Source organism: Drosophila yakuba, chromosome 2R (assembly GCF_016746365.2).
Source record: "Drosophila yakuba strain Tai18E2 chromosome 2R, Prin_Dyak_Tai18E2_2.1, whole genome shotgun sequence".
Lineage (NCBI taxonomy): Eukaryota > Metazoa > Arthropoda > Insecta > Diptera > Drosophilidae > Drosophila > Drosophila yakuba.
The window spans coordinates 16,764,748-16,781,028 of NC_052528.2; the positions used below are offsets into that span (position 1 = coordinate 16,764,748).

A 16,281-nucleotide genomic window follows, 5' to 3' on the forward strand; every position below is an offset into this window, starting at 1 on the left:
GGCCGGCGCATCAAAAATGCTAGGTAAAGTGGAAACAGTCTGGAAAATCCTAGTACCACACTAGTGCTAGTGAACCCTTTGACCCTTAAAGCTGCAATGAACTCGACGAGTTTCCACATTAACTGTTCGGCATTCGACTCTCCACCTTAAAATTTTCCTGGCCAGTCGGCCAGCAACGCACAATTCAATTAGCCAAAACTAATCCCAGTGCCCAACTCTTTCAGTTTTCGGTACCTATCATCTATCATCTGTAAGCCAGCTCCAAAAGGTATCAACTCTCACGCACACTTGGCCAAATTGCAATCACCGTGGCGCTGTGGCGCACAGAAAAAAATAGTCAGGTAGTTAAAGAGGATAATTAAAAATACAAAATATGTAATATAAAGATAGACTTTACTACATTTAAAATGTATTTTATTAAAGCTGTCAAATTTTTTCTTGTTGTGCCGTGTAATATCTTTTTTCTGAGTTCCAAGCCCAAAGTAATAGAAAAAAAATGGACAAACATGCAGACACAGTCAAGTGCTGGGCAAAGTTTTTGCTCCTCCTGGAAAAGTTTTCTAGGCAACAGCTACAAACACAAACTGAAGGCTAGAATGGAGCCATCAAAGCAGTCCACTATCCCTGTTCCTTCTACGAGCCATTGGCTTTATGCATATTATGTTTTCCGCCCCCTCACTCACCGCCTGTTTTTGTGTTAGCCTAGTTCTCATTTTGTTGTTTTGATTCTACCCGCCTAGAAAACATTTTCTACAAATTGAATATCATTTGCAGCAGCTGCGAGCTTTTCCCGGGCAGTTTTCCCCTTCCACTTCCACTCACACTTCCCCTTCCCTTGGCCCTTTTTCCAGCTTTGTGTAGCGACCGGGGAAAATACTTTAATTACTTTTAGTCATCGGGGGTCGGGCGCCCACCTGCTCTTGGACCCGTTTAACGCCTTTCGTTTGGCAATCAAATTGAAAAGTTCAACTGCAAAAAGGGACCAACACTCTTTTCAATGTCCTGCGCGAGGGATACCAACTCGAAGCCCCAAAGGCCGAGCCGAACACCCACACTCCGCTACAATTCAGTCGACCCGGAACGTTGTCGAAATATTAACAAGTTGGGCACAAATATTCAAGTGGTTTTGGCTGGTTGGTTTCGTTGAAGGACCCTCCCTCCTTCCCGTTGATGTTCTCTTCCCACTGCACTTGACAGGAGACACGTGTAAAAAAAGGGTAACCCCAAGCCAGGTGTGGAGTTGGGGTATGCAAGGGTTCTCGTTTGGGTGCCACTTGGCCTTTGGCAACATGCAAGCACAGGGGTGAAAGGTCCTTGTCCTTGCCCGTTACATATACATATATTTACATGTTCCTTTCGATGGCAAATGGAATTTGAACATCCAGAAAATGTACGAAATTCACTCTTTACACTACGAACTTTGTCACTCCGAATAAATTCGACCCTTTCACCTCAAGATATTTGCGAAAATTGGCACAGCAGGTGCATGGAAATGCCATGGAAAATGCATATACAGAATGAAAATCAGTTCAACACATGCGAGCAAAAAAAAAATATTGTCTGTTTACAATGCATCGTTTGAATCAAGTACATTACTTAGGCACTAGAAAAAAAAAGCAGTAGTAAAATTTAAATGACTGTGCACAACTGTGGGTAAGTCCACTTAAGGTGCTTCTCTCAGAAATTTAATCTCTTCGGCAGTATTGTTTGTCTATACTTCACTTTACCCCTTATATAAACATACTTTTCAGAGCAGAGCTTCTAAATAAATAGATGCACAAAATGCACAAAATACGTTTAGCATAACAAATTGAATTGATTTCCCCAAGCGAGTGTCATTGATGGACTAACAAACACACACATACACCCACACAGGAAGGATAATAGAACTAGGACGGAAGTTGCCGGCAAAGATCTGTAGTCATCAATAAACCATAATCAGCTTAGCAAACTGGACATCAAACTGCCAGGGAATAACGATGTGACATTAGCAGTGAACAAAGAGTTCGTTTCATTTCTCGATCTCTCGACGGGCCAACGGCGCGCATTAAAGTTGCGCATACGCCCCGTGTGGCAGGCATAGGCAATGCAATTAAAGCGGGGTTATATAAATGGCAAACGTTGTTTTGTCAACATCGTCATTCCCCCCTATCATCATCATCATCATCATCATCATGTTATATACACCCCAACCTTTGAGCATATGCTAATTTCCGAGTTTGATGCAAGCACTCCAGCAAGAGGTGACTCAATGGCTGGAGCGAGTGAATGAGCAACTGAATGAATTTCAAGCACGGTTCTTGCTCTCTGGCTTAATATGCCAGCGAGCAAGCGATAACATTTGAGGAAGGTGTTCCACGGTCTTGGTATCTTGGCTTCTAGCCGGCAGTGGAGGGAGGATTGGGGGCTGGATTGGGGCTTCCTCCTCACTCCTCAGGAACATAAACTGGGAATGCCAATGGCACACTTTCAGGCCCCCGTCTGCCAGACCATGTGTGAATTTGAATGCGTGTGTGCACCCGCCTGTACTGTGCGCATAAGTACCCATACAGACAGTAACAGATAACATCAAGGCAGCCACGCTAATTGTTGTTGCTTTGTTGGCTTTGCCATCGCTGCTAGAGATGACAGCGTGAGTCACGGCAAAGACTACTTTTTACTTGAGTATGGAAACATCTTTTAAAAGTTTAAATTTATTTGAAAAAGTAAAGTAAAGTACTTACTTTAAAATATTTGTCATAAATCGGATGAGCCATTTTTTCTACTCTCATTTGGCTGGCAAATGCGATGTGCTTTTCAACTTTACATGCGTTTTATCATTCCCTTTCGCTTCGCACACCTGTCGAATGTCAACTTTTATCACTCTTCGCCTTCCCATTCTCATCAATCACATTCGAAACGAAGCACCCAGCACCCACCCACCAGCAACTCCACCCCCATTTTCCCATTTTCCACCTGTTTGTCACCTGCCGCCGCCTGGTTTCTCCTCGGGCAAATGGAACGTGACCATTTGACCAACGTGCCGAGCATTGGGACTCAACAAAATGCGTTAAGAGAGTGGGGATAAAGGGTTTTTGGGTGGGGAATCCGATGTTCTTAACGGTTATTGCGTTTTAAGACAGCAAACAGTGCTCGGCTGCCATAAATTCATTGAAAGTGCCTCCGACTCATATTTCAAGATTAAGCCCAAGGAGAATTTGAAAACTTTTCACTTGCCTAGCCACCCACTCCACGCTATTTCCCGACTATTTCCCGGAATATTTATCAGCTCCGGAGGCATTAAATGGCAAGTGCTCAACACAAATCCAGAACTTTCCTCACTCTATTGACAATATTTCCATAAGATTTACTCTTTTAATATTTACTTTGGCGCCACAACAAATCGGAGAAATACAATCTTATGGCCAGTAGAAAAAATCTCTCGCGTTTAAAATTGATGTTCCGGAAACATGGAAAGGGGACAGATGTTATAGGCAATTATTTTTCAACACAGAAAACAAATGTATGGGAAGCCATTTCCGATAATTGAATTACTATATTTATTTCACATTTGATTTAATAATAGATTGCTTCACTATCACATAGGTTAAAGTACATTAATTTGCTTGCTCGGTTTCAAAGAAATTCGTAATCATTGACATAAAATAATATCTAAGTGCCACAATCGTTCCTTGATAAGTGAAAAGCAGCCACTTGGCAACATTATTCTGATGATTTTTTCCTGTGTCGATACCAATTCTAGTTTTTGCTAGAATTGATAAAAAAAAAAAAAACGGTACAAGGGAAATTGATTTGCAACTTGAATAGAGAATAGAGAAAAGCGGCCCAGCTCACCTGCCGCAAAAAGGAATACATTTATTTTCGAGATCGGCAATCGGGAGCTTCAAGATTGAGGACAAACCATATGTACATTATTGAGAAGCAGCCAAAAATGTTTTTCATCCCGGAAGCGGGTTGGAGAGGTGGGAGAGGAAAGGAAAACCCAAATCAGAATTCATTTTCCACCTGCCCGTGGAGATGGGAGTTGTGCTAAAAACTGGGCCAGCAAAAAAAAAAGGGCGATGGAAGTTCGGTTTCAATTTGTTGGAAAATAGAAAATTGCATAATTGAGGGATTCTTCGCTGTGGGAGTCACAAAAGCTACACGAAAAAAATAGAAACAAAAACGGGGGAAAAAAAACAGCAACTGCGGTTGGGCGCCTCCTGCAGCTCTGATGGAAATTCCCATTTCCACTTTTACCCGCCCGCAACTGCAACTTCCGCCCTTTATTTCTCGCTTTTGTTTCGGCATTGTTTGTGAAATATTGGTCAGCGGTTTTCACTCTGCCGCTTCTTTTTTTCCTGCAGGATTTTTGTGCAGCCAGAAACGAGCAACGTTATTATGGTTGCCTGCAACGTGAAATATTTGACAACAGTTTCGGGGTTTTGCATTAAATTACGTAATGTTTTGGAAAAGGAACTTCATCAAGCTGTTCGGCGCAGTTGCGGGCATAAATCAAACGGAAAAACCGGGAGAAAACTCAGCTTTTCACGCAGAGGCGCGACTTTCGTGAAAAGCTTCGCTTCAGGGCAGCTTCATCATCATTTAACGCTCAGTGGTCGTCATCTGTCATGAGTGCGGATTGCCGCGAGTTCCTCAGTTCACAGTACGAGTATATATCTTTCACTAGAGCTTGGCTTCAGTTCAAGGTCACCTTTCATGGTTGCTTTAAAATAGAAAATTCGCTAAAGAATTTTCTTTGAATAAAACATGGACACAAAGTACGTAGAGTATTTTTTTAAAATAGCTAAACTTTATATTAAGTATTTTTCCAGACCCCCTCAAGACCGGAGCATCCGAGTGCCGTCCCTTTGTCCGCACTTTCGATTTAATGAAGCGCATTTCCCTGGCGCAAACTTTGAACTTGAGGCAAACAATGTTCATTATGGACCCATGGAAAACTCAACTCAATCCAACGGGGAGAGAGCAAATGAGATGGGGCGGGGAAACCCCCTCTCGATGGACGCAGACAAAGGCACATAAATTATTAGATGAGGCAAAAGCGTTGCTAAAGACTTTTTATTTGACTTGAAGTTTCCTTTGGCTCATTTCACTTCTTGTCTGCTGCTTATTCGTTTCTTCTCTGTTGCCAGCATTGTGAATTCTGGCTTCTAGTGACCACTTCATTTTTATCATATTTTTTTCTCCACATTTTCATAGCTACCAACTTTACCCTATCATTCTGTTCTATAACGTTTTTTTCTCTTCTTGTTTTTCACTCGTGTTTCTTTCTTGTATGTACGTTTCTTTTTATGGTTCTTAGGCCAAGGCTTAGACTTGTTTGTCAATTTGGCCAGCAAATGTGTTACCCATTAGAATTATACCCCCCTTAAGCACCCCGTCTTATCATACTTCAATGGATGTTCTCGGTTTTTTCCCACTTCTGTTTCAATTTTGACGCACATTAGAAAAAATACAAAGCGCGAATAGCAAAAAGTAAGCTTTAAAGTACCCAAACTTGCTTGGGACTTAAGACGAATTCCATTAACTAATTGCTATTACACACATACAGAGAGAATTACTAAGTCGAAATTGATTCATCATGCCCTAGTAACAGTAAACACTAAACAACTCTAAAATTGTAAAATAAAAAAAAGAACATAAAATAAAGTTTCAAACATTTGATAGATAATGAAATCTTACATAAGGCAGTTCTAGTGAGATATTTTTTACAATGGATTTCTCACAGTGTAACAAGAGCTTGTAGATTCTCGTCACATATGAAAACCCTAAGAGCATTTCTCGTTCTGTTTCTATAATTCTTCCTTCTCTCAGCCCAAGAAAAAAGTTTATTTCAAGCGCAATTATTTCGCTTAATTGTGTTTCTGTGTCTACTACACTTATTCTCTATCCTTGTCTCTGTCTCTCTCTCTCCTTCTCTTTCTGTGTCTGCATCTTCCATTCCGAGTTTGTCAACAGTTTCGTCACGCTTGTGGCTCCTTTACTCTCCTCACATCTCTTTGCGGCCTGCCCGCCTGCCATAATAATTTTAATAATTTCGTCATGTCTCCCTCAATTAAAGTCAGTTTAGTGTTATGCGGTTTACGCTCAGCCCAGAATTTCTCCAGCCGCAGGGGCGCAGGGGATTTCGTCACTCATTAATTATGCTCGGTGCCGGCCGAGTTCTCGCAGTTTATGCAAATTACTTTAAGGTTAATCATTATTTTTTTGTTTATTTTGATTATTTTGTCAACTGCTGCGGCGGACGACCCTCCAGCATCCAGCAATCAGGTCCTTATCATTATTGTGATTCTGCTGACTGTCGACTGCCAACTGCTGATGGAAGCTATGAGTGGATGCGGTTTTTCCTGAGAGATGAATTTGAAATTTTCTAATTAGTGCCCTAGCTGCTAGGCAACTTGAGATTATCACGAATCGGCGGCTTAAGACATCTATGTGCTCTCTATGTGCACAAAAACAAAAATGTTTTACTTTTAATTTTTTTTTGGCTTTGAGCGGTGGTGTATGCACTTTCCCTGTAGCCACAAACAAGTAGTCGCCTTTTGCCCACCGTAAATTGGAATTACAAAATTTAATGGGAATTAGTTTGGGCTGAAAACTTTTCGTACTACCCTGCGCAGCAACTTTCGTCGGCTAATGGAATTATGCAGAACAACAAAAACAGGGGAAAAGCGAGTCAACTTTGGCCGGCGATTACCACCAGTGGTACTAGGAATCTGACCCACCCGCAACTTGTTAAGCAGCTCATTTTCCTGGCATAATTCTACAAGTTTTTAATCATCTCTCGCTGACCGCAGGGAGTGGAACTTTTTCAAGTGGCGAAAATTGAATGCAAATGCAAATGCAAATTTAGCTGCCAATGATTTCATCTCGAGTTGTTCGCAGCAAACAAATGTCACTTGTGCCTGGGGATTATTATTTTTAGACACTACACGGCAAACAATTAAAGCACATAATTTATATGAAAAATATTACTGTGTTCATTGTTAGTTCAAAAACTAAATAACTGACCGACGATTTTACGTCGTTATACCCGGAAGACGCACTAACAAAAAAAGTGGAAAAAAATAACCATGTAACATGGGTTTTGCATGAGAAAAAATCAGAAAAAACTAAAAATATCGCGAAAACGCCGATTAAAAATATCAGATTTTTTACAAAAAATTTTTTTCTATTTTTTGATAAAAAATAATCCGTTTTTTTTTTCGATAGCAGTAAAAATAGTTGTACAAAAGTGAAATGCCATACCTCGTTGAATTCGTAACAAAATTTCCTATCCACATATGCTCAAAAAAGGAAAATGTAATTTTTTGCTATTTTTCGCAAATTTTGATGATTTTTTTCGACATAATTAGCTATGTTTATTAGCAGCACAAAACAGTCCTTATTTTAGCAGTGCGGCCGTTTTTGGCCAAGTTATGGCGAAAACGCCGATTGAAAATACATATTACATAAAGTGGTAAATTTATCATAATCATTTCAAAGTATGCATTCTTCTTTTTTTTCTGTGTACCAGGCCATTGAACTTTAGGAAATGCCAGGGGCAAAAAAGAAAAAGGGGGCGGTCGACATTCATCGCGACATCGATAGGTCTCTCTTTCATCTTTCAGCTTGACTTTAAGTTTCAGTTTCATTTGTTGTTGAATTTTTTCCTTTTTTTATTGCTGCCACTGCAACTTTGCAACGCTTTGGCAAAAGAGTGTGCGTGTAGGCTTGTGCCACGCCCACTTAGCGCAAGTTTATGACGGCATGCCTGAAATATTCGCCCGTTTTATTTCTGCCTCAATTTATTCTTACTTAGCTTCTTATATAAGTTGGATGTTTGGACGCCGCTGATGATGATTTTAATATGGCAAACTCTGACGTTGCAAAGTTTAGCGCGGCCAAGGAGCGGCAAGAAGACCAAGAAGTTATAATGAAGGACAAAGTTTTTGGCAGCCCCACACACACAAGCACACACACACTCAAGGCCATAAATATGCACATGTGCATGCACATATGTATGTATGTCTATGCAGACTAAGTACATAGCAACTTAGAAATGGGTAACTGCTGGAGAGAGCCGTAGAAGGAAGCCCTGCTAAATCCTTTACGAAATTGGCCAAATAACGAGCTTGAAATGCTGTAAACACTTCCCCATCTCTGCGTTTTCCCACCTAACTGGCATACATCCAATTGATGGCACTGCCATCGGAGACTTTTCCATCGGATAAAGCGAAGAGTGAGTGAAGTAGCTGCTGCTGCGGCTGCTGCTCAATATTCAAGGAAAATGTCAAACGGAAATGAGCAAGGAAATGAAGAGGAAAACTAAAGAAACCACAGGGTGGTAAAGGAATCGCCATCCCGTCTCCTTTTCTTTCGACTGGCGGGGCATTTGGAGCAAGATGAATGGTGACATTTAGACGTTGCACAGGCTCCAGGGTCAAACACAAAATCATAGGGATTGCAGAGGAAAAACTCCAAACGTCTTTAAGTATTTCAAAATAAAAGCTTGATTATACTCCTCAGTTTATCAACATGCGTATTGGAGTTTAATGTTATTAAACTATTTATAGCGACAAGTTTGGGTATTCAAGATTGATTATAGATCAGGTTATATACAACTTAAAATGAGGGATACATTTTCTGCCAGTGCAGCCAGGGAAGATAGGAACACTAAGGCACACTAAGAAAAAGAACAGAGGGGGAAATTAGCCAGGAGCAGCTGCCACTTCCTATGCTTCCCAAGTCCAAAGACAAGGCCTGGTGTTTTCTACTTTTCCTGGACAAGTGACAAGTTCCAAAACAGGAAAACTCAAGAAAGCGCATTCGCCCAACGGCCCCACGCCCACAACTGCCAAGTGTCTGCCTACGACTGACCCTTTCTCAACAATTTCCCCAGCCCAATTTCCCAAACCCCACCCACCGCCACCCAAAAAACAACACTTTAAACACGGCCAATGGAGGCAAAAAATATATATTCCGATTTAGAGACGGATTCTTCTTTAAAGGGAGCAGTTGGGACAGGGGGAGCAGGAGGAACAGGAGGAACAGGGATGCGGCTTCCCCAACAGACAGTCCCAATATTTGCACAACTGGGATTTTTCGGTTTTGTGGGGAACGAAGAGCAGCAAAAAAAAAAAAAGGGGCGAATTTAGGGTTCCCTGGAGTTGGGTTTTTATTTAAATTTCGTGCATTTGAGTTGATTTGGCGAGTGGATTAGTTTAGGCATGAAAGGATCCCAGATAAATACGGGGAATGGAGCAGAGGATTGTCCGTCTGGTCTGCTAACCCTGCTGGGATTTTCATGCGAAAAGCAGAGGGAAAACTGGTACGAGTAGTAGTGGGAATAGGGAGTCGGAGAACACGTGTCCCTGTTGGCACTGTCACTGCTAATTGCACCAAATTGTAACTATTCCTGTTCATATTCCTGATCCGGTTGCCTAATTCACCCGGACACCATTTACCATGTTAACGCAACTCAATTAAGCTGCCTTTCACATCCCACCTCCACCTACACAGCCAAACAGTCCAATTGAAAATGGGAATCGCTATCACAAGTGGGCAACTTGGTTATTAGCATGTGTGCCACAATATGAAATGTGTAGTATGGTAAAGAAAAGCGGATCTCAACTGATTTAATCGTTTATGCAGTGTGTCACTTATTGGAGAAACAAAAACTTTAAAATTATTAAGATTACAATCTCTTTTAACATGTCAGAAGTCAACGATTTATAAAGTCCCTCTGACAGTTGAGTTATGTTTTCAATAAATTTTTCTGCTGCGTAAAATTCAACAAAATAGTTTTCAAATAAATTGATTTATAACTATTGTAATTACTTGAATGTGTACAAATAAGTTTACTAGAGTGTTGTATCAATAAACCAGTTTTATTTACGCACAAGTGACATTTAAAAGTGTGTATTACTAATCGTTTGTCTAAGCTATCATTAAGAATTAATAATGCACGATAAAGATTTTATAATACCCCCAATTTACGGCTCCATTTGTGCTCGGTGTGGTAATCAATATCTGCTTATGGCCGCAAGTCAGTGAACAGGCTAATGAGCGAACATGGTATACATTCTGCTATAGTATCCGTTGTTAACTCGATTTCACTGGCCAACATCGACCAATTGTTGTTGCAATATTTGTTTTTGCTCAATGGGGGTGGAAGGGGGTTTGTAATAATACATAGGTGCAGAAGGGTTAAAGTTAGGGAGGGTGGCAATTTGAACTGTGATAGAATGCAGCCACAAGCCTACACAGCATTGCATTGCATTGAAACTGCCCTTCTAAATACCACCAGCGTTACTCATTTTTCACCCACAACATTTCCCAGCAACTCTACCCGCTTTTCCGCTTGTCCCTGTATTCCTCTAACTCCCCTCCCCCTCTTCCTCCCCCTTGGCAGTCCGGAGAAGACGTGCAAATTATTGCCACGGCGGAATTGGGTCAACATGGCGACCCTTTGCACCGCCTGACTTTCCCATTCCGCTGCCCCCCGCTAACAACCCAATCGTCACTTGTTTTGTTATGGCGCTTTGTTGTTGCTAAATTAAGGGTTGCCATTGCCACCCAACTTTGTCTACATCCCCCCACACTGCGAGAAAAAGATTTATAATCGGAAAAAGCCAATTTTATAGCTGCACAAGTTACAAGTTATTGGCAGCGAACTGCAAGTACCAAACAAAGTCTTTTAAAGAGTTTCTCATCTTGTTTTAATTGTTTAAAAGATAATATTTTTTTTGCTTTTTAATTAATGTTCCTGCAGTGTATATTTGTTATTCCTGTCCTAGGAAAAGTTCTGCGTTCTGTGCGTTTCGCCATTTAGCATTTAAATGCGGCGAAGGCGTTGAAACTGTCTCCCTGTTGGTTTGCTGGCCTGCCTGTTTGTCTTCCGCCCCCTTTCGCGGTGGGCGTGTCAAGATCCATTTGCATATTACCCCCACCAGGAGCCATCCGAGTCCAGAGGATCCCTGGGATTTTGCTTTGCCTATAGCTGCAGCCGATGCGAATCGCGAGGAAAACCCTTTGACATTTTCTATTTGCCTTGGCTGTTTTGTTTTCGGCTTTGTTTTCTCACCCGGCGCCTAGTTCAAGGCAAACATTTTTCGGCTAGTCTTGATTCGGGTTTCCTTGTGACCTACTCTTTTCAATCGTTTCCCTGCCTTTTCCCCTACTTTTTGCTTTGTCGTCTGGACTGACAAAATTGTTGGGCTTTTAGCGCAAATGATTTGGCTCTGAGTTTGGTTTTGGCATGGCACAGAATTCTGAAATTTCAGAGCGTCCTGGTAGAAACAATGACAACATTTTCGGCAAACAAAAGGAAGGGGGAGGTTATGGAACTGAGCTTTATGTTTAGCAGCAGAGCAAACTGCAATTGCAATTGCAATTGCAATTTGTGTGAAAACCGAAACCAAACAAGCAGCAAATCAGCAAACATAAACACACACTGTCAGACAGACAGAAAGACAAAACGCATTGAGCCACGCCCACTCACCCTCAACCACACACACACTCACATACACACATGCGTTGCCTACGTGACCTCCTTAAATGCCCACCGCCCTCCGCCCCTTGCCACGCCCCCTGCCCCATAACTTTGCTGCTACAAATTCACTTCACTTCGTTCTTTTCTCTAGTAATTTTCTCAAAACCCTCCAACATGCCTCCTCCAGCCAAAAAATAAAATGAAAAAAACACCACCCACTCTAGATGAGAGCTTTGCGCCAATTTTTTCATGTTTTCATGCGTGTTGCGTGCACAACAATAACAACAGGGGAAAACAAAATAAAGAGCCAGCAACAACAATGACGAGGATGATTGTTAAAGTGTGGCAACAACAACTACAATGGATGGCGAAGTCAAGTGCCTGGCAAAGGCAATCACACACACAGAAAGAACACACACACACACATATAGCTACGAAAGCACACGCATAAAATATGTATGCGTCTATGCACTAGTATTTGTGCCCGTTTTCATTGCATAACGCTAGGTAACCTGGCACTTTTCCTTTTGTGCTTCGTGAAAAGCCCAGAGTTCACCATTTTCATATTTCTGTTATTTTCTTTTACTCTTTCTTGCGCCTCGCTCTCGAATTTCCGGTAATGAAAACCCCGTGCAACAGCAGCACCTTCCCCTTAAACTAAAGTTTTTCCCATCCTTAGTTTTTCCACTCACCTTGTCAGGTGCCATTTATACTCCTAGTTTTCCTCCAGCGGAACAGAAATTAAAAACGTTGCAACAACTTTTTGCATAGCATATAAAAACATGCATAACATGAGTACAACTTAAATATAAAAATTTAATACAAATATTTCTCTTTTTGAAATACGCAAAAAAATAAGTTCACGATGGTTGTGACTAATTATTAAAATAAATTTGAAATAAGCACGTATTATTAAAAATGAGTCAACTTAAATCTTACTAAATTTTAAATAGATTTTATCATCTACATGCGTTAAATGGAAAAAACAAATTTGCATGGAAATTATTCCACAGTCCACGAAACTGAATCACATGAATTTTTAAAGCTTCCTCAATTTTCTCCAGCTGAACATTTATTTGCGGTGTTGCACTAAATTTTTGGATTATTGTGCCACTAATAAGAATCAATGAGTGAGTGGTTGAAGGGGGGGGTAGCATATGGGGGAGGTGTAGAAAACAAATTGGAGCAGTGGAAACCCAATTCCATTCGTAATAGCCTGTCAACAAGGCATATTGTTGTTCATTTTGCTGTTATTATTTCTATTGTAAATTGATATCGCGAAACGAGTTGCAAAAAAAAGAGGGCAAAAGCTGATTGTTCGGGCAATCGAGCACTTCAAGTGCTCGATGTGTAATTATGGGTTTACCAAAAACTTAGTGTAAACAATACGGAAAACCGAACTGCAAGTTATCCCAAAAAGCAATTGATTTTCATTTGGCGAACTTGTCGCTTTTGTAAACTGAATCGAAATGCCATCGCCTTCATTCTAGTTGTGTGGCATCATAAATTCCCTTGACAACCAAATACCTCGATGTGAAAATAAATAAAAACCGAAGTAAAAAGTCGGGGGAGCTACAGAACGAAAGAGTGGAAATGGAATGGTGGATTGAAACCGAAACCATGGGCTGGCTTTGGGCTCATGTCGGTGACGCATCTTATGGATGGAACATGGTGCAAAGAAAAGATACAGAAAGCAGAACGGGCCAGACTCTAAAAAACCAAAACGAGACACAATCAGATGGCAAAATGAGTAGAGGGCCACCAAACCAGATGTGAGCAAACATAAATAAATAAATAAATAACACATTCGAAACTAATCCCCATAATCAATGCAAGCGCGTGGCTGCTTATCGAATAAATTGAAGTGAGCCCATATGAATCAAGTCCAATATCAATGCCCAATGAGCAAGAAGGAGTCTAATCTCAACAGTCTTTCGTTTTAATGACTAATGGCCGAGTTTTCAGCCAATATTCTGTCACAAAAATAATACCGATTAAAAAAAGCCAAATCAAAAGCTACACATATTATTTGAAACCAAAGCATTCAAAGAGACAAGTCGAAAATAAACCATTTAATGTTTCTGATAAATTGCGGTGTACATTATAACATAGACTTATTGATTTCATTGTTCGCTGTCACACAAAGATATCAATATGCGTAATCAAATTAATTACCAATTCTGTCTTATTTTCTACAAATGAAAATCTATGAATTGTGTTCCATCATAAATGTGTTCGCCATTCATTCAAAATAAGTTAATTGTGTCTCAGTAAATTTCTGTATACAAGATTTATTTGAGGTACAATAAATTTCATTTCGTTTTTAATTGCAATAAACACAATAACTTAGTTTCAAATATCAAAAAGGCACGATATAATGAAATTCCCGTCTTTTATGAGAAATGTGAAATTTAATCAATTTCAATTTCGTCAAAATTAATCGAATGGAAAGCGTTCGAAAAGCTGATGATTTATAGATTTCGGTGGCCAGCTAGAACGCAATAAATCCAATTGAGGAAATCCCCCGAATGCAAAGGAATTCCATATGGAAAGTGGGGAACTTAACGCTTGGTTTGCCCATGTATATTCCCATATAATCCCGGCCCTGGCAACAAAACATTGCATTGTGCCACGCCCCCCGCCCAAGGGCAACTTCTCTGGCGTTTGGGGGCATTTGTCATACTTCCATTCGACGGGCAGCAAAAGTAAACATGGAAGTTGGAACTTGGATGGTATAAAAAGAACGATCCAACAGAGAAGAGATGGAAAACTAAAATTCCGCATATTTTTGTTCAAAGGGGGTTTGGGGGGTGTTGAAAGGAAAGGAATGGGGAGCATGCTGTGGCAAACAGATGTACAAATGAGGGTCTGCAAGTGGAGGGTGTGCGGTGGGGAGATCGAGGGGGCACATGCAATCTTGCACTGGAGCAAAAAACATTCCTCATTTATGATTTAATGCGTTCTACATTTTAACGCAAGTAACATGTTATTACTTATGTGGCTTGGCGAATATTAATGATACTCCATATTGAGAAATGTGACTAATTTCTTGTTCTTTAAATGCAAAACTGAATAGAACTGTTATCCTGCTCCATTATTTATTTTTATGGAGCTTAAGCGATAAGAGAAATCGCACATACGGTTAAAAAATGTATTCTTGAATTAATTGTCCAACCAATTTCCAATAAGAACTTCATTCCTTTGTTTTGCAATCCAATGAAGATGATGTCTCTATTGAACAGAAGAATTCTTGTCTACCTGATGCAATCCAACATGTTTTTTAATTTTTTCAAGTGCAGACGGAATGCAAAATTGCAGTAAGGGAAACTATAAAAACTTAGGGATTTTGAGGAAACATTCCAAATCCAAAGAGCACACTTTGCATTTTCTTTGCCCTTTTTTCCCTTTGTTTTCCTAATAACATTTTGTAGTAGAGCTAAGGGCTTTTATTTGAACTCACCTTATAGACGTCGCCGTAGGTTCCCGAGCCAATTTTTTGGATGAGTTCGTACTCGTCCTGCGGATTTCGGCGAGAGATGTCCGAGCTGAGCAGATTGGCATTGTGGTGGCTGTGGGCGGCGGCCATCTTGGCAGCTTCCGTATCCGTTTGCCGTTGCCGTTTCCGCTTCCGCTTTCCGTTCGAGGCGATCGAGTCCTTGTGCTGGATCTCTCTTTACTCGTTTGCTATATACTCTTAATCTTTGATTGGCACTCTTACTCTTGACGCCGCTTTTTTTACGTTTTTGTTTGACTGATTAGCACACGTAGCAGGCAAAATTTAGATACTTTTTTGGATCGAGATGCATTTTGGTCGCTTTGAAATATACACAATTACGTAAGGTTAACTGGACTTTTGTATATTATACATTAAACATATACATTTATTTCATATGAATCAGATTCTGATCAGAGAATCGAAGAGCAACACTCGCGAAACTAGAGAAACGCGATTTATGACGCAGAATATGAAAAAAACGAAAAAAAGAGCGATGAAAACAAAAATCAGCAAATCAAGCAGCAACAACAAATTTGATAGAGGGAAGGGTGGAGAAGGAGGTGGAGAAAGCGCGGGGAGGAGCGAGAGGGCAAGTGAACGACGTCTCGTTTTTTGTAATCCCCTCTCTTGTTCGCTCTCTCTCTTCCTCACCATTTATTCTTTATCTTCTCGTCTCCTCTTCCTTGCTTCTCAATGCATTTGCACTTTAATAACTTTTTATTAGAATTTATGAAAGGCACTTTTGTTTTTGCTAGCCAAATTGCCTAAATAAATAAATAGTTGCTGTGCTGCCGAATAAAAAACACGCGACAACAAAAACAACAACGCGAGGCGTGTCGCTTTGTCGCCCGTTCGTGTTGTTGTTGCTGGGGTAAATACTACGTTATTTTTTTTAATAATTTTATTCCGATTTTCGTTACGCGCAAGGTGAGCAGCACAAACCGTTCACATATTACACCGACACGTGATTGCGGGGCAAATTCGGCCAGTGGATAATTAACAATTGTCCTACGAACACGAAAAATTTCACATGCACTTCGTCAACGCGCAGCCCACAAATGTTGTTGTTCCTCTCACCCCTCGCTAGCGATGGCACTCTGCCGACGGGCCTATCGATAGCAGCGCTGCTCGTTAGGCGGTGGCAACTCTGTCGGGTTGTTTCTACGATGTTATTGTTATCGATATTGGGGGCGTTGCCAGACAGGGAAGTTTTCAAATTGCGGAAGGATTTTCAAAATTCAAAGGATGTAACTATTAAGTACGCCTGAAATCGAGTAAAGTTTGCGATGCTAGCATGATAAGTCCCTTTGCG

The 16,281-nt window shown here is 40.7% G+C and overlaps 1 protein-coding gene and 1 long non-coding RNA gene across 6 annotated transcripts in view; one reads left to right on the top strand and one right to left on the bottom strand.

Moving 5' to 3' along the window:
* The window catches only part of LOC6530980 (mitogen-activated protein kinase kinase kinase kinase 5), a 49,094-nt gene extending 33,044 nt beyond the window's left edge, over positions 1-16,050 (bottom strand). For 2 of the 5 annotated variants that reach the window (XM_039372041.2, XM_015196313.3), the window contains exon 1: positions 14,934-15,394. In XM_039372041.2, the coding sequence (XP_039227975.1) occupies positions 14,934-15,059 (126 nt within the window). In that variant the 5' untranslated portion in view covers positions 15,060-15,394. Of the gene's footprint in view, positions 1-14,933; positions 15,410-15,911 lie in introns of those variants that run through there. The other 3 variants (XM_002091782.3, XM_015196312.2, XM_043206899.1) reach the window with 3 other exon arrangements.
* On the top strand, positions 12,477-14,557 carry LOC120320981. Its single transcript, XR_005560528.2, has 2 exons — positions 12,477-13,245; positions 13,310-14,557. It is a non-coding gene; the product is annotated as an uncharacterized LOC120320981 (long non-coding RNA).
* Positions 16,051-16,281: the final 231 nt, after the last annotated feature.